The sequence below is a fragment of the Budorcas taxicolor genome, chromosome 13 (genome assembly GCF_023091745.1).
Source record: "Budorcas taxicolor isolate Tak-1 chromosome 13, Takin1.1, whole genome shotgun sequence".
NCBI classification, from domain to species: domain Eukaryota; kingdom Metazoa; phylum Chordata; class Mammalia; order Artiodactyla; family Bovidae; genus Budorcas; species Budorcas taxicolor.
Genome location: NC_068922.1, coordinates 77,506,639 through 77,529,593, shown reverse-complemented (window position 1 = coordinate 77,529,593; position 22,955 = coordinate 77,506,639). Strand labels below are relative to the sequence as shown.

At 48.5% G+C, this 22,955-nt stretch overlaps 1 protein-coding gene across 1 annotated transcript in view; it reads left to right on the top strand.

Annotated features, from left to right (window-relative positions):
* Positions 1-22,955, top strand: part of PTGIS (prostaglandin I2 synthase) — a 61,279-nt gene that overhangs the window by 24,056 nt on the left and 14,268 nt on the right. The window contains exons 2-6 of the mRNA XM_052650607.1: positions 238-361; positions 2,243-2,421; positions 5,169-5,312; positions 10,417-10,568; positions 20,296-20,477. Coding sequence (XP_052506567.1) covers positions 238-361; positions 2,243-2,421; positions 5,169-5,312; positions 10,417-10,568; positions 20,296-20,477 — 781 coding nt within the window. The remainder of the gene's footprint in view (positions 1-237; positions 362-2,242; positions 2,422-5,168; positions 5,313-10,416; positions 10,569-20,295; positions 20,478-22,955) is intronic.

Here is a 22,955-nt window from a genome sequence, read left to right as displayed (position 1 = left end):
CTGTCTGCCTGGGAGCTCTCCTTCTAGCCATCCGTGTGGCTCCCTCCTTCTCCGCCTTCAAGTCTTTGATCAAATGTCTCCTCAGGGAGGCCTTGTTGGTGTTCAGCCGCTAGGTCATGTCCCACTCTTCATGACCCCATGGACTGCGGTGCCCCAGGCTTCCCAAGGTCTCAGCACTGTACTGTTTATCTTCTTCTCGGCTTTATCCAATGGTGACAAGTGCCATGACTTCTGCAGGCGACCTGGCGAGCCTCCCCTGGACCTGGGCAGTATCCCCTGGCTGGGCCATGCCTTGGAGTTTGGAAAAGATGCTGCCGGCTTCCTCACTAGGATGAAGGAGAAGCATGGTGACATCTTTACTGTAAGTGCCTCTTGGGAAGGAAGGGGATGAGCACCTGGACCAGGTGTACCTGCTGTTTACTGATTTCTTCAATATCCATCCATATGCTAACTGTCCAGTGGTCCAGCCAACCTTCTGTATGCCTATCCAACTGTATATCCAATACTCACCTAACACACATCCCTTCATTACCCCTCCAGCATCTTCCCAACACCCAGCTATGCATTCAAGATCTATCAAATGCATGTACATTCATCTAACTGACCTCTATCCATTCATTCAACTTCCATCTATCACATATCCACCCATCCAACATCTTATCCTTCTGCCTCTCTGCCCAGTATCTAAGCAGCCTTCTTCCATCTTAGTATCTATCTAGTATTCATTCGTATATTCCATTTCCATCAAACCTCTATCCACCTTTCTAAACATCTATCCATTATCTCTCTATTCATTTATTTGTCATCCAATCCTCCATCTGTCTACTCAAATTTATCTGGTATTCTTCCACTCATGGACCCAGAATCCCTCCACCTTCCATCCACAGATTCAATTTCCACCAGCTTCCATTCTTCTGCTTACCTGCCCACGCTGCCATTCATCTGCCGCTGCCACCCAGCATTCGATTATCCATCCTGTCAACATCCAGTGTCTGTCCACTTCATACACATCTATTTATATCTCTCTCCATCCACCACTTCAGCATCCCAACAGTCGCCTGATCCGTCCACTTCCATGTATCCTTCTAACTTTCATCTATCCAACATTCTCCTTTCAATCTGTTAATCCAATGTCCACTTAGCACCCTTCCATCTGTCTACCCAACATGCATTCATACGTTTAGTTTGCAACCAACTTGTAGCCACTCATTCATCCATCTTTCCATCCAATGTATATTCAGTGATCTGTCCTTCCACTTATCCACCCATCTAACTATCCATCCAGTAGCATTTTTTTCTTGGGTATCGGACCTGCATTTTATAAGAATTTGATTAACATGACTCATGGACCACATTTTGAAAGCAGGGCCCAGACAGTGGGTGGTTACAGCTGTGACACCCTCCACAGACCTCTGAGGGGAAATACCCTTACCTTTGTTGACTACAAGATCACAGTTCTCCAGTTTCCTTCCCATCTTGAGTAGTGTGTTATATACAGAGTTCAGCCCCCCAAGAAGTAGATAGTGCTTTCACATTCACTAGCATTTACCCAACAATATCCTTCCTTCCTTCCATCCACGCGCACACACACACACACACACACACACACACACACACACACCCCTATAATGGACCCACTACCATTTATCCACCAACATTCTTTCATCCATCCATCCATCCATGTATTCATCCACCCAGTTCATCCATTTGTCCACCACTCTTTCTGTCCTTCCATTCATTAACCCATTCATACATTCACCCACACGAACCTATAATGTATCCACCAGCATTTATCTACCAACATCATCCATCCATCCATCCTTCCATCCATCCAGTCCCTCCACCTGTGATGCACACAGGTCCATCTGCTGCCTTCTGTGGACAGACTGTCTTCTGGCTGCTGGAAATACAACAACTAAGACAACCAAGGCAGATGCTTACAAGTGAGGTAGTTAAGAGCATAAACTTTAGTGCAAAAAAGTGCTGAATCCCAGTCCCAGCTCTGCCGCTTCTCAGCTATGTCATCTCGGGCACAATTTGTGCCCTCTCTAAGCCTCACATGTCAGCTTTAAGTGGGTAAATGGTAGTCCTTGCCTCCCAGGGTGGTTGTTAGGGTAGATGAGGGGACCTTGTCTGTAACGTACTTGGTGGGGCCAGCGCCTGGCACAGGGAAGCCCTCGGTCCCTGAGAACCGATGTTGCACATGGCTATGCTCCTCGCTCCATCCCCGCCCGCTCCCCAGGTGCTGGTGGGCGGCAGGTACATCACGGTCCTCCTGGATCCCCACTCCTACGACGCGGTGGTGTGGGAGCCCCGCAGCAGGCTGGACTTCCACGCCTATGCCGTCTTCCTCATGGAGAGGATTTTCGACGTGCAGCTTCCACATTATAACCCCGGTGATGAAAAGTCCAAGATGAAACCGTGAGTGGCCTCAGACAGCACCCGATGGGTGGGCCAGGGTGGGCAGTCGGCTTCTACCTGTGTGGTTCAAGTCCTGCATGGGCTGAACCGGTCTCCACAACAGGTGTCCAGTAAAGACATTTCGTTCTGGACTTCCCTAGCGGTCCAGTGGTTAAGACTCCTTGCCGGAATGCAGGGGACATGGGTTCAATCCCTGGTTAGGGACGATCCCACATGCCTTGTGGTGTGACCAAAAAAAAAAAAAGATGTTTTGTTTTGAGAAAACAAAAACAAGGCAAAAAACAAAATGCAGGGAATTGAAATGATGAAGAATTCTTTCCTTTTCAAGAGGCAGGGCTGATTTTTAGAGGAAGACTGGGGTTGGTGTCAGCCAGACATGGATTCAAATCCCAGCTTTCCCACTGCTTATCTTTGTGACTTTGGGCAAGTCACCCACCCTGTCTGAGCCTCTGTTTCTGCATCTGTCAAATGGAGGTAGTAGATTAATGTTTTTGAGTCCATACTCTGTGCTGGGCATCATATGATCTCATGAGACTTCCTAGCAATTCTGAAGGGTAACTTATGGCCCCATTTTATAGATGAGGACACGGGGGCTCAGAGAAGAGAAGCAACTTGCCTGAGGTCACACAGCAGGTCCTGAAACATGAAGGATGTTCACACCGACAAAAGGACCTGTGAGCACATCTGCTGTCTTCACTCACATGCTGGTCATTGTCTTAGATTCACAAGCACAGAATGACACCAATTTGCAACCCCAGGGAGTGTAGCCCACCAGGCTCCCCTGTCCATGGGATTGTCCAGGCAAGAGTACCAGAGTGGGTTGCCATTTCCTTCTCCAGGGGATCCTCCCGACCCAGGGATCGAACCCAGATATCCCGCATTATAGGCAGACGCTTTGCCCTCTGAGCCACCGGGGAAATCTGGTGGCTTCCCTTTGAAGACATCTGCCAAATGCCAGGTGTTTTGATAGGCACGTGTTCATATCTGTGCAACAGTCTTAGAGGTAGTTATTTTTTTAATCCATATTCTACAGATGAGGAAACTGAGGGTCAGAGAAGTGACATGACATACCCAAGGTCAACTACTAGCAAGTGGCAGAGCTGGGATTTGAACCCGGGTCTGCTGTGTCCACAGCCCATTCTCCTCCCCACAAGATACTGAGGAGAAAAGACTGCACCTGCGCCTAAAGAGTGCATACGGCCTGGCGGTCATCTTTAGAAAGAGTCACCTCCTGGAGTCAGGAAAAGCATCTAGGGGTCTGGGTTTTGCAGGACCGCTAAAGCTGAGGAGAGGCCAGCATCATAAGGTGAATATTGATGAGAGGCAGTACTCAGTCTGACCTTGGCTTTGTGGAGCAGATTTTAGGAGTATTCCTGAGCCTGAGTGTCCTGGATCCCGCTATTCCAACGGTCCCTTTAGCAACAAGAGTCACTGCATGCTATCCCCTGACCCAGGGAAGATCCCAGGTTCCTACAGTGTCTGCTCCCAAGAGCTTCTGGGCTTTTCTCACAAGCTGGCATGAGGTCCTCTGGGCATGGCTGCTGCACCTGTCAATGACCACAGTCCCCACTGAGGACTCACGCTTGGAGTAGAGTGATCAGTGTTGATCGCTGAGCCAGCTGCCAGGTGCCGAGCACTGTGTTAAGCCCTTTAACATATTGTCTCACGTGGGTCATGTCTATTGTTTTTCCAGTAATGAAACATCCAAAAGCTTTCATTATCTGGAAGTTCACAACCCCCCCCCCCCGGAAGTTTTCCCACCTTGAATTCTCAAAAACAAAACAAAACAAAACAAAAAAACCCAGGGGCTTGCTCTATCTAAAGGGATCTATTCTATTTCCAAACAGCAGGAGGCGACAGAGAGCTGGAGCGCCTGATTGTGACAGTACTGTTCTCGTTGTTGTCACCAGGTGGCGCTGTTGAACATTGGCGCTGCACCACCCCGTGGACTCTACACTTGACGCAGTGGTACCCTTTGTGGTCTAGGTTCTTGCAAACTGTAGAGGGGCCTTAAACTTAGATAGAAGACCTCATCTTTCCCAGCTTCTAATCATATGCTCAGTCATGGCTCAATGTTGAATGTTGTGGAGGCTCAGTACAGAGAGGCTTCTAGCGTCAGCCGCACGTTCTCCCAGAACTGGTCCTCTCTGCAGAATCCTAGGTACATAAATAATGAGACCAGATCACCAGCCATATTCCCTTACTCTGCATGTAGCCTTCACTCGGAGTCACGTCTTATCAGCAGTCCTTGGTTGGGGACAATTTATCCAAACAGTTCTCCCTAACTTTGGATCTCAAGGAGAAATGGTTGGTTTCTTAATTAGACCTCTTCTGTAAGTCTATGGGCTCTTTATCTAAGCAGGGACGACTATCATGGTTGAGCATTCGGACTCTGGAGTCGGGCAGATCAGGGTTTCAGTCTCAGCCCTATCACTGTCTAAGTGACCCTGGGCAAGTCACTGTCTTCTCTGTCCCTCAGTCTCTCCATCTATAAAGTGGGTATCATAACAGTAACTGCTATCCCTAGTGTGGTCAGAAGATGAAGTGAGATCATTGTGCTTGGCACAATAAATAGTAACTGTTGCTGTTGTTGACAGTGATAGAAATAATAATATCATTCTCTTTAAGCTGGTCATCCAAAGAGGACGGGAACCCTGGGACTCTTGAAGTCTGGGGAAGGAGGTGCTTGTGTGCATATAGATATATTTTTGGAAGCTACACTCTCACTCCTTTGCTCCTTGCCCCAGGACTCTCCTCCACAAAGAACTGCAGGTGCTCACGGATGCCATGTATACCAACCTCCGCACTGTCCTGCTGGGTGACACCATGGACGCGGGCAGTGGCTGGCATGAGATGGGGCTCCTCGAGTTCTGCTACAGCTTCCTGCTCAGGTGAGCCCAGCACTCTGGACCGCCATGAATAGTGGCCAAGGGGACCAAGAGGACTTTATGGGTGCAGAAGCAGTTTGGGATGCTCCAAAGCCAAGGCTGCAAGATGACATTTTGTACCTGGGACTCCGAGTGGTCACCTGGTCCTCAGCCTATGGGGCCTAAAGGAGACACAGGCCAGGAAAGGGGCCTTGCTGGTCACCCAGATGTTTGGAAAAGAAGGCCAGTGTGACTGGAGCCTAATGAGCTGAGGAGATGGGGCAGGGCAATGAGGATGAAGTTGTCAGAAACCAGGTCTCACAGAAACTCAAAGCTATGGAATTTATTCTAAGTAAGATGAGTGACATTGGGGGTGTAAGCAGGGGACGTGACGGTGTTTTTCTGAATATTTATTTATTTCTCTGGCTGTGTTGGGTCTTAGCTGTGCACGTGGGATCTTCATTGCTTCATGCAGGATCTTCATTGTGATGTGCAGGCTCAGTAGCCCCATGGCATGTTAGTTCCCCAGATCTTAGTTCCCCAACCAGGGAGCAAACCTGTGTCCCCTGCATTGGAAGGCGGGTTCTTAACCACTGGACCACCACTGAAGTCCTGGACTTAGAGTTTTAAAAGTTCTCTTTGTCTGCCAGATGGAGACTGGATCATAGTTTGGGTGGGTGACAACAAAAGAGAGGCCGGGGGACCTGTTAGAAGGCTGCTGTAGCTGCCCAGGTGAGAGGATGGCGCTCTGGACCAGGCCGTGGGGAGAACGGGGGCAGCTCTGGGCTTCCTGATAGCGCAGTAGGGAAAGGATCTGCCTGCAATGCAGGAGACCCTGGTTCGATTCCTGGGTCGGGAAGATCCCCTGGAGAAGGGAAAGGCTACCCACTCCGGTATCTTAGCCTGGAGAATTCCATGGACTGTATAGTCCATGGGGTTACAGAGTTGGACATGACTGAGGGACTTTCACTTTCACTTCACTCTGTGGGATGAGGTTGATGGGACCTGCTGAGGGACTTGATGGCCTGATGGATGGAGGAACATGGCCACAGGTAGTGAGGAAAAGAGAGTCAGTAAGGACAGTGCGTTAATTTTTGGTGGCACCATTAATGACCAGCACCTCATAAAAGCAAGACATTTCAACCGCTCGAAAAAATTACAGCAACACAGTTTCAGAATAAAGGACAGGCGTTTCCTGACACATATGAGTACCCTGGGATGTTTATGACACATGTGTACATGTAGGCTCAATGGGTGCTAATCATTTAATCTGCACAATAGCTCTATGAAGCAGGTGCCTCAGAAACCCCATTTGATGGATAAGAAAACTAAGGCCTGGAGAGCCTAGGTCATTTGCCCAGAATCTCACAGCTGGGGCCCTGGGAGGGCTGGCTGCAGAGCCTACACCCTCAAGCACGACCCTTGCTGGGTTCACTTTTTCTCATTTCACCCTGGACTGATGCAGACACCTTCAAGGGCTGTGACTGGTCTGGGTGATGCTGGTCTGGTCCACCCTGTCATCGTATGGTGGGGAGACTGAGGTCCAGAGAGGCCCTCCAAAGCAAGATCACAGTGGGGAGCCCCTGGATCTCCTGGTTCCTGCCATCCTGTATGCTTGTGAGGGCAGAGAAGTCAGAGGAGAAGCTGAGGCTCTGGGGGAGGTAGGGGCCGTGTGGTGGCAGCTGGGTCTGTTTCAGTTCAGTTCAGTTGCTCAGTTGTGTCTGACTCTTTGTGACCCCATGAACCGAAGCATGCCAGGCCTCCCTGTCCATCACCAACTGCCGGAATCTACCCAAACCCATGTCCATTAAGTCAGTGATACCATCCAACCATCTCATCCTCTGTCATCCCCTTCTCCTCCTGCCCTCAATTTTTCCCAGCATCAGGGTCTTTTCCAATGAGTCAGCTCTTTGCATCAGGTGGCCAAAGTATTGGAGTTTCAGCTTCAACATCAGTCCTTCCAGTGAACGCCCAGGACTGATCTCCTTTAGGACGGACTGGCTGGATCTCCTTGCAGTCTAGGGGAGTCTTTTGTTTAGGTCCGTGGTAAGAGCAGGCTCAGCGCCGGGGGCAGGTTTAAATGGATTCCTGTGTTTTCAAGGCCTGACCCCTGGCTGCAGCTTCTGCCTCCGGGCTTGGCAGTAGCCTCCCGCCTTTTCGTAGCCATCTGCAGCCCCTGGGGCAGTGGGCGAGCTGGACAACAGGTGCACTGACGGGGAGGCATGTCTGCACGGATCCCAGCTCACGGGATCCTGCCCATCCTGTGTGCACCCCAGCCCCTCTCAGTCCCATCCAGAGTTCGGACTTTGATTCCTCTGGGGTCACCTCACCAGCCTCCTTGCTGAGCAGGCCAGACACGCTCCCGCCTCAAGGCCTTTGCAGTTTCAGTTCCCTTGCCCAAGAATGCTGTTCTCTACATGTCTGCACGGCTCCCACCTCCCTTCATTCAAGTCTTGTCTCAAGGGTTATCTCCTCAGGGAGGCCTTTCCTGACCCCTCATTTACTATGATGTCCCCGGGGCTTCCCAGGTGGCTCAGTGATAAAGAGTCCATCTTCCAATGCAGGAGACGCAGGTTTGATCCCTGGGTCAGGAAGATTCCCTGGAGGAGGAATTGGTAACCCTCTCCAGTATTCCTGCCTGAAAAATCCCATGGCCCGAGGAGCCTGGGGGGCTACATCCAAGGGGTGGCAAATAGTCGGACGTGAGTGAGGAAGTGAGCACACAGACCTCGTATTCCCAAGCCTTATTCCAGCTTTTTCTGTCTGGCCCCTAGCGCCACCTACGGGCCAAACATGTATTTACAGGTCATGTAATCACTTCCTGCCTGTCTTCAGCTGTTAGGTTTTATTTCAAAGCGATGGAGCCTTAGAAAGGGTGTCACGTCCACAGTGTGAAATCTCGTGGTTCTTCCTGCTTTTCTTTTTTTTCTCTTTTCTTTTTGGGAGGGTTTTTTTTTCATTGCCTATTTTTGGTAGAAATTTTATCTAAGGAACTAGTTTTCTGCTTTAAGAAAAAAAAAAAAAAAACACCAGTACAAGTAGGATGACAAATGGTGACAGGTGTTTAACTGCCGTGTCACAGAGACCTCAGGGCCGGGGAGGACAGTGTGACTCTGCCAGCTCGTTCCCGTCTGAGAGGGGTGGCAGTGACTCCACTTCTGCCCCGGGCTGCCAGGCAGGACTGCAGGCTGCCAGTGGCCAGACTCTCCCCTTTCTCAAGATGAGATGGAGGGGGAAATCCAGGTTTTGTGTTCGGTTCAGTTCAGTCACTCAGTCATGTCTGACTCTTTGCGACCCCATGGACTACAGCACGCCAGGCCTCCCTGCCCATCACCAACTCCTAGAGTTGACTCAAACTCATGTCCATTGAGCTGGTGATGCCATCCAAGATTTTGTGTGAATTTCCCCAAATGTTTAAACATGCATTCAGTTTGTTTTTAGGAAAACACGATTAACCAAACCAAACACATTTCTGGACTGAATCCAGGCTGTGGGCTGCACCTTTACTACTTCTGCCGTAAGGGGACTGAGGGCGTTTGTCTGGAGATGAGGACCCAGGGCTTACACGTTTGGAGGAGAAGGAGCAAGGAATTCCTTCCGGGCTGATGCAGCGGTATCAGTGGGGCCCGGAGGTAGACTCTGGAGGGAGCTCGTTCCAGCCATTCTGAAGGAAGGGTTGCTTCCTCCTGGTCCAGTGGGATGGGCAGGTCTTGAACTTGCCATCTCTGGGGGACGTGGAGGCTAAGATGGGAGGAGGAGAGGGGAGTGGGATGCAGGGAAAGGTAGGAGCACAGCTCGGATAACTGAGCTCAGAATCATGGTGGCCCTGTATTTTCTTCTAAGATCAGTGTTCTTGGGATCGTGTTCTAGCTATCCATCCATCCCCCCATCCACCCCACCTCCATCCCATCCATCCACCCATCCACCCATCCATTCACCCATCCACCCGTCCTCCCCACCTCCATCCCATCCATCCACCCATCCATTGATAGAACGTTCTCTGAAGACTTATTGCACATCTGCACTGTAAGTGAGGGGTTAAGTGGGGACTAGACAGGCGTCTCTCAGCCCCACCCCCCTCATCCCTGCTTCCATCCTCTCCTCGGGAGAATCCCTGACCTGGGCGAGCCAGGGACTTAGGAGGAGCTGCAGGAGGCTGGTCAGAGCCTCTCGGTGTCTCTCTCAGAAGTTCTGGCCCCTCTCACCTCGTGGAAAAGGTGAAAACCTGTGGTTTCCCTCCCAGGACTGAGGCCGGTGGGGCTGGCCTCCTGGAGCTTTGAAAGGGAAAACTTGGGTGGTGGAGATATTTCCTCTGGGAGCATTCCTGTGGGCAGTATGAATGTGTGTGTGTTGTGTGTACACACACACACACGAGGGCTTACACTTGCTCTTGTGTTTCATCCTCTCTCCCTGCTCCCCCACCAGTCCCTGGCCCTCTCCTGCTCAGACGCCCCCCACCCCCGGTCGCCCTTGAGGTCAGGGCCAGCCTTCCCACGTTGACGGCCAGCCCTGTGTGACGGGCTCTGGCGACTCCCAGGCCACTCCAGCGCAGCACCTGGCAGTCCTCAGACCCAGCCGTGGCTGCTGCCTTGGCCCCAGGCCTTCGCCTGGGCTGTGCCCTCTGCCAGAACCCCTGTCGCCCGCTTATGCTGCAGGTTCCAGCTCAGATCCTGCCTCCTCCAAGGAGCCTGCCTTGACTTCCTCTCCAGGGGCAGGAGCCTCTTTTCCTGACCCAGGGCCCCCATCTCGCCCTTCCACCTGCGCTGCTTACCCGCTTCCAGCAGCGCATCCGTGCTCCTTCCGGCGGCAGAGGTTGGCTCTTCCCTGCGCCCTGGACCGCGCCCTCTGCCCATCCTGCAGCTTAACGGAAAGAGCGCTCCTCCCTCCCTCTCCCGCGTTGCGCCTGCCTCTGAGCCCGGCTGGCCCACGACTCCTCCGCTCCTCTGTCTTGAGGGTTTTGTGTGTTTGCCTCTCTGCTGACTCTCTGGCCCAGAACTGTCCCTGGCACAGGGTAGGAAAATCTGGTACTCCCCAGGGGTACGAATGAAGAAGAGCTTGTAGGCCGCCCTGAGAGCTCAGCTGGGACCATTCAGAGACGGCCTGCTGACCCTCTGCTCGCCGCCCCCAGAGCCGGCTACCTGACCCAGTACGGCGTCGAGGCACCGCCGCACACCCAGGAGAGCCAGGCCCAGGACCGCGTCCACTCAGTCGACGTCTTCCACACCTTCCGCCAGCTTGACCTGCTGCTCCCCAAGCTGGCACGTGGCTCCCTGTCAGCGGGTAAGCACCGTGGGGTCTTCGGTGAGCTGTGGGGCGGGCAGAGGGGCCCAGAGAGGGAGTCCACCCTCAAGCCGAAGGACCATAGACGACACGAGAAGGAAAACATTCTAATGCCCTTTGAGGTGGTGAGGTCCCCGTCCTGGGGGAGGTATGTAAGAGCGCACTGGTGGGGAGGCAGGGCCTGGACTAGGGCTGGGGTTCCTGTTGGAATTTCTGAAACAGCACATCCGGAGTGGGGCTTGGGGACCTTTGTGTGTGTGTCTTTCCTTTCCAGGTTTAAGATTTAATTTGCTTTAAAAATTCTTTTCTTGTTTTCTTTAGAAACTCTTATGAGTACTTTATGCTGGTTATAAGAACTTCAAGCCAAATAGAATAACTTAGAGGGAATAATAAAAGAGTCCTCCACCTTCTCCTCATCCCGGTCTACCACTTCCCTTCCCCTCCACAGAGGTGACCTTTATTACTAGCGTGGAGAGTTTTCTCTAAACACACACACAGAATTCTTTTTTTTTTTTTTATTGAGGTATATTTTATATACAAGAAAGTACATAGTCCTAAATGCACAGCTGAGAGATAAATCTAAACTTTCCATGCCCTGTCCCAGTCAATATCCACCCCCTAGAGTTAGCCACTGTATGGATTTCTTCCGCCTCAGCTAGTTTAACCTGTTCTTGAACTTCCTCTAAAAAGAATCATAGAATATGTGCACTTGGATGTCTGACTTTTTTCACTCAACTTTATGTCTGTAAGATTCATGGAGATTGTTGTACGTGTCTATGGTTTCTTTTTCGTTGCTCTGCAGTATTTCATTGGAATAATCACAATTTGTTAAATGTTCCTGGTGAGGGGCACCTGGGTGGCTTCCAGTTTGTGGCTATGAATTAGGCGGTTGTGCGCGTTCTTGTACGTGTCTTTCTGAGCGCAAATGCCTTCATTTCTCTTAGTGTTTAGCCCTGTGCTTTTGTAACATCGGTGTAGCACTCTGGAGCAATTGTTCTGCTACAGAGTTTTCACTGAGCTCCTCATCTAGAACTTCCCACATGGGTTTACAAAAACCCACCGCCTTTGTTTTCATGGCTACAGAGGGGAATCAATATCGATAGAAAGCTTCCTGCTGCATTCAGGGCATCAGGCCCATAGGAACCCCTGGGATTCAGTCCCCCCCAGCCACTGTGTCTCAGACTTCCCCAGGGAGAAGAGTCCTATCGGGCCCTTGTTAATAAGTCTCCAAGTGCCATCCCAGTCCTTTTGATTTGAATGAGCTTCCCTGGTGGCTCAGAGGGGAAGGAAGTTGCCAGCAATGTAGGAGTTGTTCAGTCACTCAGTCGTTTCTGACTCTTTGCGACCCCATGGACTGCAGCACGCCAGGCTTCCCTGTCCTTCACCATCTCCCGGAGCTTGCTCAAACTCATGTCCATCAAGTCAGTGATGCCACCCAGCCATCTCATCCTCTGTCCCCTTCTCCTCCTGCCTTCAGTCTTTCCCAGCATCAGGGTCTTTTCCAATGAGTCAGCATCAGGTGGCCGAAGTATTGGAGCTTCAGTTTCAGCATCAGTCCTTCCAGTGAATATTCAGGACTGATCTCCTTTAGGATTGACTGGTTGGATCTCCTTGCAGTCCAGGGGACTCTCAAGAGTCTTCTCCAACACCACAGTTTGAAAGCATCAGTTCTTCGGCGCTCAGCTTTTTTCACAGTCCAACTCTCACATCCATACATGACTACTGGAAAAATCATAGCTTTGACTAGACAGATCTTTGTAGGCAAAGCAATGCAGGAGACCAGGTTCGATCCCTGGGTCAGGAAGATCCCTTGGAGAAGGGTATGGCAACCCACTCCAATATTCTTGCCTGGAGAATTCCATGGGCAGAGGAGCCTGATGGGCTACAGTCCGTGGGGTTGCAAAGAGTCAGACAGGACTGGGCGACTAACACTTTCACTTTCTTCAGGAAGACTGGGACGTGCATTTTTGACAAGTTTCTGACAACTCAGCCATGGGAAGGCAGAGAAACACTGTGTCCTGGTCTCAGAAACTTGCAGCAAGACCCGGATTTGAATCAATACTTTGCTTCTTCCTTGCTGGTGATTTAGGGCAAGTTACTTAACTTCCTTTTGCTCTGGGTCTTCTCTTTGGAGGGGCAGTTGAAGGCAGTGGTTAAGACAGACTCTGGGTTCAGGTGGCTTGAAGTGGTTTACTGGCTCTTATGTATTTTCTCCGTGCCTCAGTGATCCCATCTGTAAAATGGAGAGAACAGTAGGATCTTCCTAGAAGGTGGCTGTTAGGACTGGCTGAGGTAATAAGAAAAAAAAAACATTATTTGTTGGGCAGTTTCTTTGTGCCAGATACCAGGTTGAATACTGTGTCATTCAAAGCTTACAACAGTGCATGACCCCATTTCCTTTATTTATATATTAATATTTTGAAAAATCAAACTTTAACACATTATATTATTTAAGTTAAAACAAACAGACAAACATAGGGCACTTCCCTGGTGGCCCAGTGGATAAGAATCTGCCTGCCAATGCAGGCGATAACAGGATTCAATGCCTGGTCTGGGAAGATTCCACGTGCCTTGGAGCAAATAAGCCTGTGTACCACGACTACTGAGCCCTCGCCCCAGAGCCCGCACGCTGACCCACTGAGCCCTTGACAGCAGCTGCTGAAGCCCGCTCGCCTAGAGCCTCTGCTCCACAGCAAGAGAAGCCACCGCAGTGAGACGCCCAAGCGCCACAACAAAGACTAGCGCTCGTCGCAGCTAGAGAACGCCCGTGCAAAGCAACGAAGCCTCAGTGAAGGCAGAAATAACAATATAACAAAAGTAAGATAAGTAAACATTTAAAGTTATATACATATAAAAAAGAAAGAAACACAGGAACTTCCCTGGTGGGTCTAGGGGCTGAGCCTCTGTGCTCCCAATGCAAGGGAACGGGGTTTGATCCCTGGTCAGGGAACTAAGCCCCACATGCCTCAACCAAGAGTTCACATGCTGCAGCAGCCCTCGTGCCACAACAAAAACTGAACATCCCGTATGCCACAGTGAAGACCTGACACAGCCACATAAATAAATATGTTTTTAAGAAGAAACACATTCTTGTGATAGATGTAGACAGGAAAAAGAAATAATACTCTTCCAAACCCATCTTCCTATAGAAACCAGTGTTAACATGCTGATACATCCCTTCTGTGTTTTGTAGGAATACTCTATTTAAAAAATGGAGACAAATATATATATCTGAAGTGTTACTGTGCGTATTTACAAAAAGGGATTATATTTATTATCTACAACTTAATTTTCTAATCTAACAATATAGCTGCACAATCTCCCTTGTTAATTCAAACATCTTCTAGAGGCATTAGCCAATGCAATTAGATAAGGGAAATCAATTACCGATACAATAATGAATAAAGAAGAAATAAAACTATCCCTATTTGCAAGTGATCTGATACTATACTCAGAAAACCCCAGAAAATCTATAAAATTAACTCAAGCATACTATATATATACACACACACTGCATAGCAAAGCAGAAGGATGTGAAAATCAACATAAAAAGTCCAGACATCCTTCTGGCTCTTTCAGGTCACTATTTAGACGGCCACCCCCTCCAGTGGATATTTATAATTGTTTCCTTTTTGTGTGTGTGACTGTTATAGCACTTGATTGTACTTGTTATCTCTTCTACAATCTGGTGATTTTATTTTTCTCTAACAGTTTCCTGGAAGTGGGTTTGCCAGGTTAAAGGGCATACACATTAAAATTTTTATTAGCTGTTGCTGTATCTTTTACAAAACCATGGAGCAATTCATATGCCTACCCAAAGGGAAGGCGTCTGCTCATTCCTCACCAGATTTTATCAGTCTTTCCAGTGGTTTGCCAGTCTAATGGGCAGAAGTGGGTAATTGGTCATTTTAATTTGCATTTTCCCACAACCTTGTGAGCATGCAGTTATGAGTCTTTAAATCCTTACTAATCTGATGGGCAAAAAAGGGCATCTGGCTTTATGGGCATTTCATCCTGTGATGAGAAAACATGTTTTAGTGTTACCAGCCATTTGCTTTTCCTCTTTGTGAGTTGCTTGTTCATGATTCGTAATGTGTTTTTTGAGACAGCTCCCTATCTTATTGAATCCTGACATCCTGCAATCGCTAAGTTGTGTCCAATTCTTTGCGACCCCACGGACTGTAGAATGCTAAGCTTCCCTATCCTTCACCATCTCCTGGAGTTTGCTCAAACTCACGTTCATTGAGTTGGTGATGCCATCCACCATCTCATCCTCTGTCGTCCCCTTCTCCTCCTGCCCCCAATCTTTCCCAGCATCAGGGTCTTTTCCAATGAGTTGGCTCTTCGCATCAGGTGGCCAAAGTATTGGCGCTTCAGCATCAGCCCTTCTGATGAAAGTTGGTATTATTAAACTCTTTCTTCAGGTAAAGAAACTGAGGCTCAGAGAAGTGAAGTCATTTTTCATAGACACATAGCTGGTAGGTGGCAGAGCAGCAAGATAGAAGCTTGATCTGTTTGATTGCAAAATCTAGTGCACGGATGGCACTGATTGCTTCTCCAGGGAAGAGTGGTTTCTCTGTTGCTGTTTCTTCCATACAGAAGTATGGAAGAAGTATACAGAAGTCTTCCATTCCAGACTCCCGGGGAGTCTGGGTAGATGCAGAGAGGGACCCTCCCTTTTATCCCCGGAGCAGCTCTGGGCTGGGTATGGGAAGGCTGCATTTCTCAGTATGGGCAGCAGGTGGCAATGTAGGGGACGGTTTCTCAACTTAGGACAGGAGGCTGGGTTGCAGAAGGGCCCCCAGAGCTTGCTATGGGGCATGTGAAGCTATGCAGCTACTTTGGAAAAGCAATTTGGTAGAACCTATCAGCATAAAATACACACACCTTTGATCCTGGACTTCTGCTTCTTGGAATTACCCACAGAGATGCTCCCATGTGTCTAATCCACAGATATTCATTGCCATGTTATCTGTGGAAGACTGTTTTCCCTGGAAAATTGAACTGATCCCTGGTGCCAAAAAGTTTGGGGACCACTGTCTTAGAATTACTTGGTTTTTCTTTTATTATTATTATTGTTGTTGTTTACTATTTTCATGCATTATTCCTCCTCTGGTTTTAGAAATATAAACATTTTAAAAGAAGATTGAGCTTTTGGGGACGCTCAGATAATCGAATTTGGTGCTTCTCATACAGGAGAGAATTGGGGGGCAGTAGGGAGTTAAATGGAGCCCTGAGCTAAGCAAATCGCTTCTTTTTGGAATAATCATTTCACCGGATTATTGGGTGTTTTATTTGAATATTGTTTTGGGGGTGGAGCATTCTTATATTAAAGAATCACAGGGTCTAATGCAAAAATCAAATACATTTTAAAAGTGAAACACAAGACTTTAAAAATATGTCTCCACTGGGGGCCTTTCTGAACTGTACTCTTGGGTCTCCAGGGGACAGAGGTGTTTCCAAACCTAGACCTCTTGCTTTACAAATGGGGAGACTGAGGGACTTCCCTAGTGGCCCAGTGGCTACTCTGAACTCCCAATGCAGGGGGCCCTGGTCAGGGAACTAGATCCCACAGGCCGCAACTAGGAGTTCACGTGCCACAGCTAAAGATCTGGCGTGCCTCAGTGAAGAGTGAAGAGCCTGAGTGCTGCAGCTAAGACCTGGTGCAGCCAAAGAAAGAAAGAAATATTTGAGAAAAAAAAAAATGCGACTGAGGCTCAGAGATGGACAGGGCCTCAAGCCAAGCCCACACAGCATGGGAAGTCTGGGATTGAACCTGTTTCTCCTGCTTCCGACCAAGTTACCGATCATATGAGCCTGGCGGTTCTGATTCACAGCCTTGAGTCATTACATGGGGGCTGATAAATAATACCTGATAAGAATGGCGGGATATAGCCAGTGCAATTTGCCAAACCCCTGCCAGTACGGAGTGTGCTCCATGTGTGATCTTTTTGAGTCCTCCTAATGGTCCTCTGAGCCAGGTTGCCCCCGTTTTTCAGATGGGGAACTGAGTCTCAGAAATAGAGAATGATTTACCCAAGATTATCCTCCTAGGAAGGGGCAGAGCTGGGATCTCAACCTGGGTCGCTGTGGCTGCAAACTAGGTGATCTTTATTTCACCATTTATTATTTCTTCATTATGGAAATAATACATGAATACATTCCTCTTGGACTAATAATTTACTAACATTCATTCAGCTTTGTTTAATAGTATAGCTAATGTTTATTAGGCCTGGGCCAGGCATCACTCTTCAGGCTTTATATGTGAATGCATTCAATCCCTGTACAACCCTATGTGGTGAGTACTCTTACCCTAATTTATAGGTGAGGAGACCGAGGTGTTCAGAGGTTATAGGTGAGGAGACTGAGGTGTTCAGAGGTGAGGTGCCTTATTCAAGGTCAGGCACTCTGCTCCAGAGCTTGGGCTCTTAAGTGGGCTCCCCTGCCTCTTGTGAAAAAATAAAATATTGCAGAGAAGGCATATACTGTTTTGACCTCACTCCCTCTACATCTATCTCCAAGGTAACCATTGTTATCAGTTGAGTGTTGTACTGCTATGGTTCATGGGGTCATGAACAGTTGGACAAGACTGAGCAACTGAACAACAACAGCTGCTAGCATAGCACCATCCTGTAGAAACAGAATGCCGGCCACATATGTAACTTTACATTTTCTAGTAGACATGTTTAAAAAAAAAATAGTGTTAGTCGCTCAGTCATGCTCAACTCTTTGCAACCCCATGGACTGCAGCCCACCAGGCTCCTTTGTCCATGAGATTTTCCAGGCAAGGATACTGGAGTTGCCATTTCCTTCTCCAGGGGATCGAACCTAGGGATCGAACTCGAGTCTCCTGCATTACAGGCAGATTCTTTACCTACTGAGCTACAAGGGAAGCTGTAAAAAAGATAAATAAAGAGGAATTCCACAGCATTCCAGTGGTTAACACTCCAAGCTTCCACTGCAGGAGACACGGGTTCAATCCCTGGTTGGGGAACCAAGATTCCACATGCTGCAGGGAGCAGCCAGGGGAAGAAAAATCCCATAAAAATAAAATAAATACACAAAATTAAATTTAAAAAAGAAAGAGGTGAAATCAGCTTTAATAATATTTTTCTTCAACCCAATATATCTAAACTATTAGCATTTTAGCATGTAATTAATATAGAATTACTGCGAAATTTTACATTTTGTGTCTGTTGCCAAGACTTGAAACCTGGTAGGTACTTTTGACTCACAGGACATCCCCATTCTGAGTGGCCACATTTTATGTGCTCAGTCAGCATATGTGACTTGTGGCTTTCTTTCTGGACAGAGTTAGTCTTGACCCTTCTTCAGGTACATGTGTGAAATACGGTACACCCCGGTTATACTCAGCTCCAAATACAGCAAGCCCTGGTTTTCCCAGCAGGAAGGGCTTTTTGTTTTTTGTTTGGTTTGGTTTGTCTTTTTAGTCAACCTAAATGTGGAAATAATTAGGACTGGAAATGAAACAACATCTCCTTATCGATGTTGTTGAGCAACCATGGTTAAGCGTTGTATAAACTAACCGTTTAGAGATGTCGCTCTCTTCTCACTGCACCTTTCAGGAAGTGGCCTATTCAGACTCCATCTCGGGCTCCTGTGTCATCTCCATCAGCGGGCTGCCAGGTGGAGTCACCAAAGTCAGTTTTCCAGAACCTCTTTCTTCACTCCCGTATCATCTGATTGAAATATAGAATGAACTTTTGGAATCTATCCATCCATGAATCTATGCTCTTTCACTGGAAATTCTTTACAGGGCTGGGCTTGGTGCCAGATTTTGGTTCACGTGATTAAATGTTGAGAATATAAAATGGTGACAGTGAGACGTCTCCCATCCATCCTTCCACCCTGTCCCCCCCACCCCGCCCGCCCACAGTCGGCTGGTGTTACTAGTTTCTCCTGGATCCTTCCAGAATTCCTTCATGCGAATACAAGCGGACATGATGTTATTCTTTCTTTTCGCTTTTGCCCACAAATGCATGGTAAACACACTGGTGTGGACACTGCTTTTTCCTAATAGAGTAGCCATAATGAAATCTTGTGTAAGATTTTGTGTGTCCTGTACAATTCCAAGGGCTCTAAAAATGTTAAGCTGATTTTACCAAATTGCCAATGTAGTTGTTGTGGGTTTTTTGGGTTTTTTTGCTTATTTTTTTTAAAGACTTTTTCCTGGATCTTTTGTTTTATTTATTTACTTTATTATGATTCCTTTTTTTTAAAGAGCTGCTGTAGGTCTTCGTTGCTACAGGGGTTTTTCTCTAGTTGCAGCAAGCAGTTGAGGGGGCTACTCTCTAGTTGTGGAACAAGGGCTTCTCACTGTGCTGGCTTTTCCTGCTTCAGAGCACAGGCTCTAGGTGTGTGGGCTCAGTAGTCACAGCTTGCACGGGCTTAGCTGCTCCGTAGCCTGTGGGATCTTCCCGGACCCGGGATAAAACCTGTGCCTCCTGCCTTGGCATCTTTACTACCAAGCCACCAGGGAAGCCCCGAAAATACACATAACACGTAGCAAATATACATAACAGGAAAATCATGTATTTCAGACGAACAGGTGGCCACATTGCTTTAAACTGAGAAGTATTTCACCTGAAAAAGTGTCTAGAGGTGGAAGAAAAGCATGTGGAGCAGATTACGTGAAAACCTAATTAATATGCTTAAATAAGTTTCGCCTCCATTTTACGCTCTGTCACATGAGGCCTGATTTAGAGACACTGGGTAGATGGGTCTTCCTGAAACACTGCTTTATGGCTCAAAAAAGTCAGTGAGACAGTTGCTAGTACTTTGGAATTTCGTAGCAATCCGAGTGACTCCTTTTCCAAAGGGTGATTTTGGGGAAAGAAACGAACAAATTTTACATTTGCACACGTGTCAATGCAGCATCGTCTTGTAGCGTTAACAAAATATATGAATAGGAAGCACTGACTTTATGCCTTCGATGGCCTGCCTGTGTGGGCCGCTGCACAGTTTTCCGGAATGTAAACACGCCATCGTTTATTTAATAGTGTTTGTGAACTGGTGATCCGGGTGCCAAAGCGGACCCTCAGAGAAGTTTTTGTGACCTGCGCGGTGATTGAAAATGACTTACTGAGATGCTGACTTTAAAACACATGAGAGGATTCCACGTGAACATTTGGGTTTCAGCTTCTCCTGGAATCACAGGCTCCCTGGCTGTGCCTTCTCTGTCAGGCCTAGAGGCTGGGGAAGGGGGGGTGGAGCTGAGTGCAGCCCTGGCACCCTCCCATCGGGCCCTGCCTGGCCCTCCGCCCTCGTGCACTCGACCTGCCCTTTCCTGCAGGTGTTGAGTTTGAAGCTCAGACCCATCTGTCCCCTCTTGGTGGTCTGCTCGGTCATTTCTCCTGGCCGACGCTGTGTCGGCTGGCTTTCCTCTGGGATCAGACCCCGGGAAGGAAGCACACGGCTCCCTGTTTCCTGTTCCCTCCCCCGCTCTTCGAAGAAACCCATTCATTTAACAAATGCTGGCGGTTCACCTCCTCTCAACCAGGCCCGCATTTCAGGACTGGGGTCCCTGGAGCTTTCTCCTGCAGGAACTCCCCAACCACCCCCCTGGGGTGACACTCCCCACCCACCCCCCTGGGGTGACACCCAAAGACCCTTGGCCTCAGGGAGGAGGGCGAGGCAGGGTGGCACTGGGCTGGAGGTGGAGCTGTAAACTGCCCCCCCCTCAATCCCCTGTGCTCCATCCCTGCAGGGGATAAGGACCAAGTGGGCAAGGTCAAAGGTCGCCTGTGGAAGCTGTTGTCCCCAGCCAGGCTGGCCAGCCGGGCCCAACGGAGCAGATGGCTGGAGAGTTACCTGCTGCACCTGGAGGAGATGGGCGTGTCGGAGGAGATGCAGGCCCGCGCCCTGGTGCTGCAGCTCTGGGCCACGCAGGTGGGTGCCAGCGGCTGCTGATGTGAGGCTGTGCACGTGAGTGTTTGTGTGTGTGTGCACTCACACGTGTGTACTATGAGGACACTAAGGCAACGTGCCTGCAAGTCCGTGTGCATGTGCTTGCATGGGCCTATGTGTGTGCCTGTACACGTGTGAGTGGGCCACTGTGAGTGTGGGTGTGGGTCTGTGCAAACACACCCAGCTATCTGCCCCTGTTCCCTCACTCTCTCAACTGTCAAAGTGTCTCATGAACAGGACCTTTCATTCAATATATAATTTTTAATTTGGAAAAATAGCAAACTTAGAGAAGCTGTATGAATAGTTTCATGAACTCATATATACTTCACCTTAATTCTTCAGTTTTATTTATTTTTATTGGAGTATAGTTGATTCACAATGTTAGATTCCCCAGTTTTAAACATTTGACCACATTTACTTTCTCTCTCCCCTACTCTGATTATCTTATTGAATCATTTGCAAGTTAGTTGCAGGCATCATGATTCTTTGCCCCTAATTTCTTCATTGTGCGTCTCCTAAGAAGCAAGAATATTCTCCTCCATCTCCACAGCCCAGTGATCAGATTCAGGACAGTTAACCCAGAATCAGGACCATTATCTAATATACAGTCTGTGTTCCAGTTTTGCCAGTTGTTTTAATAATCTCATCTTGGTCCAGCACCGAACCCAGGATCACAGACTGCATTTAGTCATTATGCCTTCTTAGTTTTCTTTAGTATGGAACAGGTTTGGTGCCTTTCATTGTTTTTCATGACCTTGAGATTACTGAAGTGTGCAAACCAGTTGTCTTGAAGACTCATGTAGAAGTTCCAGGAGGTCTATTCTGTGCTCTGAGTTGATCTAAATGGGAAGGATATCTAATATATATATATATATATTATATATATACATATATATGTATATACATATATATATGTACATATAGCTAATTCACTTTGCTTATCATCCAAAAACTAACACAACATTGTAAAGCAACTATACTCCAATAAAAAAATTTTAATTAAAAAAAAATGAAAACAGACCTAAAATCCATTTTGATTGAAACCAAACTTGGTTGAATCCTGTTTACAATGACCTTAGATAATTTTGCTTCATTATTCAATGTATTATGTTTGCACTGGGGATTCTGAAAATAAATTACTTGCTCAAGAAAAATATAAGTTCCACCGAGAACTTACCATGGACCTCAAAGACACCGCTCTGTGTTGCTCATATTTTAGCCAGGAGTAGAGGTGGGAGAAACATCAAGAAAACATGCAGGGTGATTTTAGGTGCTCACATGAAGGATATAAAACAAGGTCATGACTAGATAGGTCCTGGGGGCCTACTCTACTCTGGCCAGGGTGGCCTCGCTGGGGAAGAGATGACTGGGCTGAACCCTGGATGATAAGAAGGAGCTAGATTTGGGGACTTGGGGAGGGTATGGGGATAGAATATTCCAGGAAGGGGAAACAGCATGTGCAAAGGCCCTGGGGTTGGTTCATGCCAAGTGTCTGAGTAGCAGTGAGGAGTTGAGTGTGGCCAAAGCAGAGTGGGGGCCGGGGGGTGGGCTGTGGGACTGAGGGCAGGGATCATGGAGGGCCCTTGGGCCCTACTCAGTAAAGACTCGAGATTTTTTTTCTGGGTGAAGTGGAAGCCCTGGCAGGGTTCTGAGCAGAGGAGGGACAGGCTCTGAGAAGCAGGGACATGGTGAGCAGACGGTGGTTGCCGTGGAGACGAGGAGGCACTAGACAGACTCTGGGAACAAAGGGGAGGCCGCGCCAGTGGAGCCGGTGATGCCCGCACGCTGCTGGCACCGAGAGCCAGCCGAGTGAGGGCACTGCAACTCCAGGCCTGGCCCCAGCCCTCACCCCAGCCCAGAGCCCCTCCTTCTCTCGGCCCCACCTCGCAGTGGCAGTGAGGGGCGGTTGCACAGGCTGACGTTTCTGGGTAATTCCTCTCCCATCGACTTACGACTTATTTTTAGTTTTCTCTCAGAATGGTAAAATGTCCTTGCAGGCAGAGGCTGGCAAGGGATGGAGTGGGTTTAGTCAGCAGCTGGGGCCCCATCAGTGTCTAATAACATATTTATGGGCAGTGACTTGGAGCTCCAAACTGTCCCCAGAATCCCTTATGGAAATGGCCTCTGTCAGCGGAACTGGATGCTGGCCTGGGGGCTTGAGTGGCAGCAAGTCTGAGGAACAGCCTTTGGCGGCACCAGAACCGGGAAGGAGTTGGGGTCCGGATGTCCTCTCAGGTTGAGTTGTTGGCAGCGTCCACCATTCAGGCCAGTAGAAGACCCTTCGAGATCTTGAGTCTTGAGAGCAGGGCCAAGAGGTTGAGTAGCTCAGCAGTTTGGGGCACAGGCTCTGTGACCAACCTCCCTGAACTTGGATCCTGAATCTCTGCCACTTCCTGGAAAGTCAGATCCTTAACTTCTTGGTGCCTCGGTTTAGAGTGAAAGTGAAGTCGCTCAGTCGTG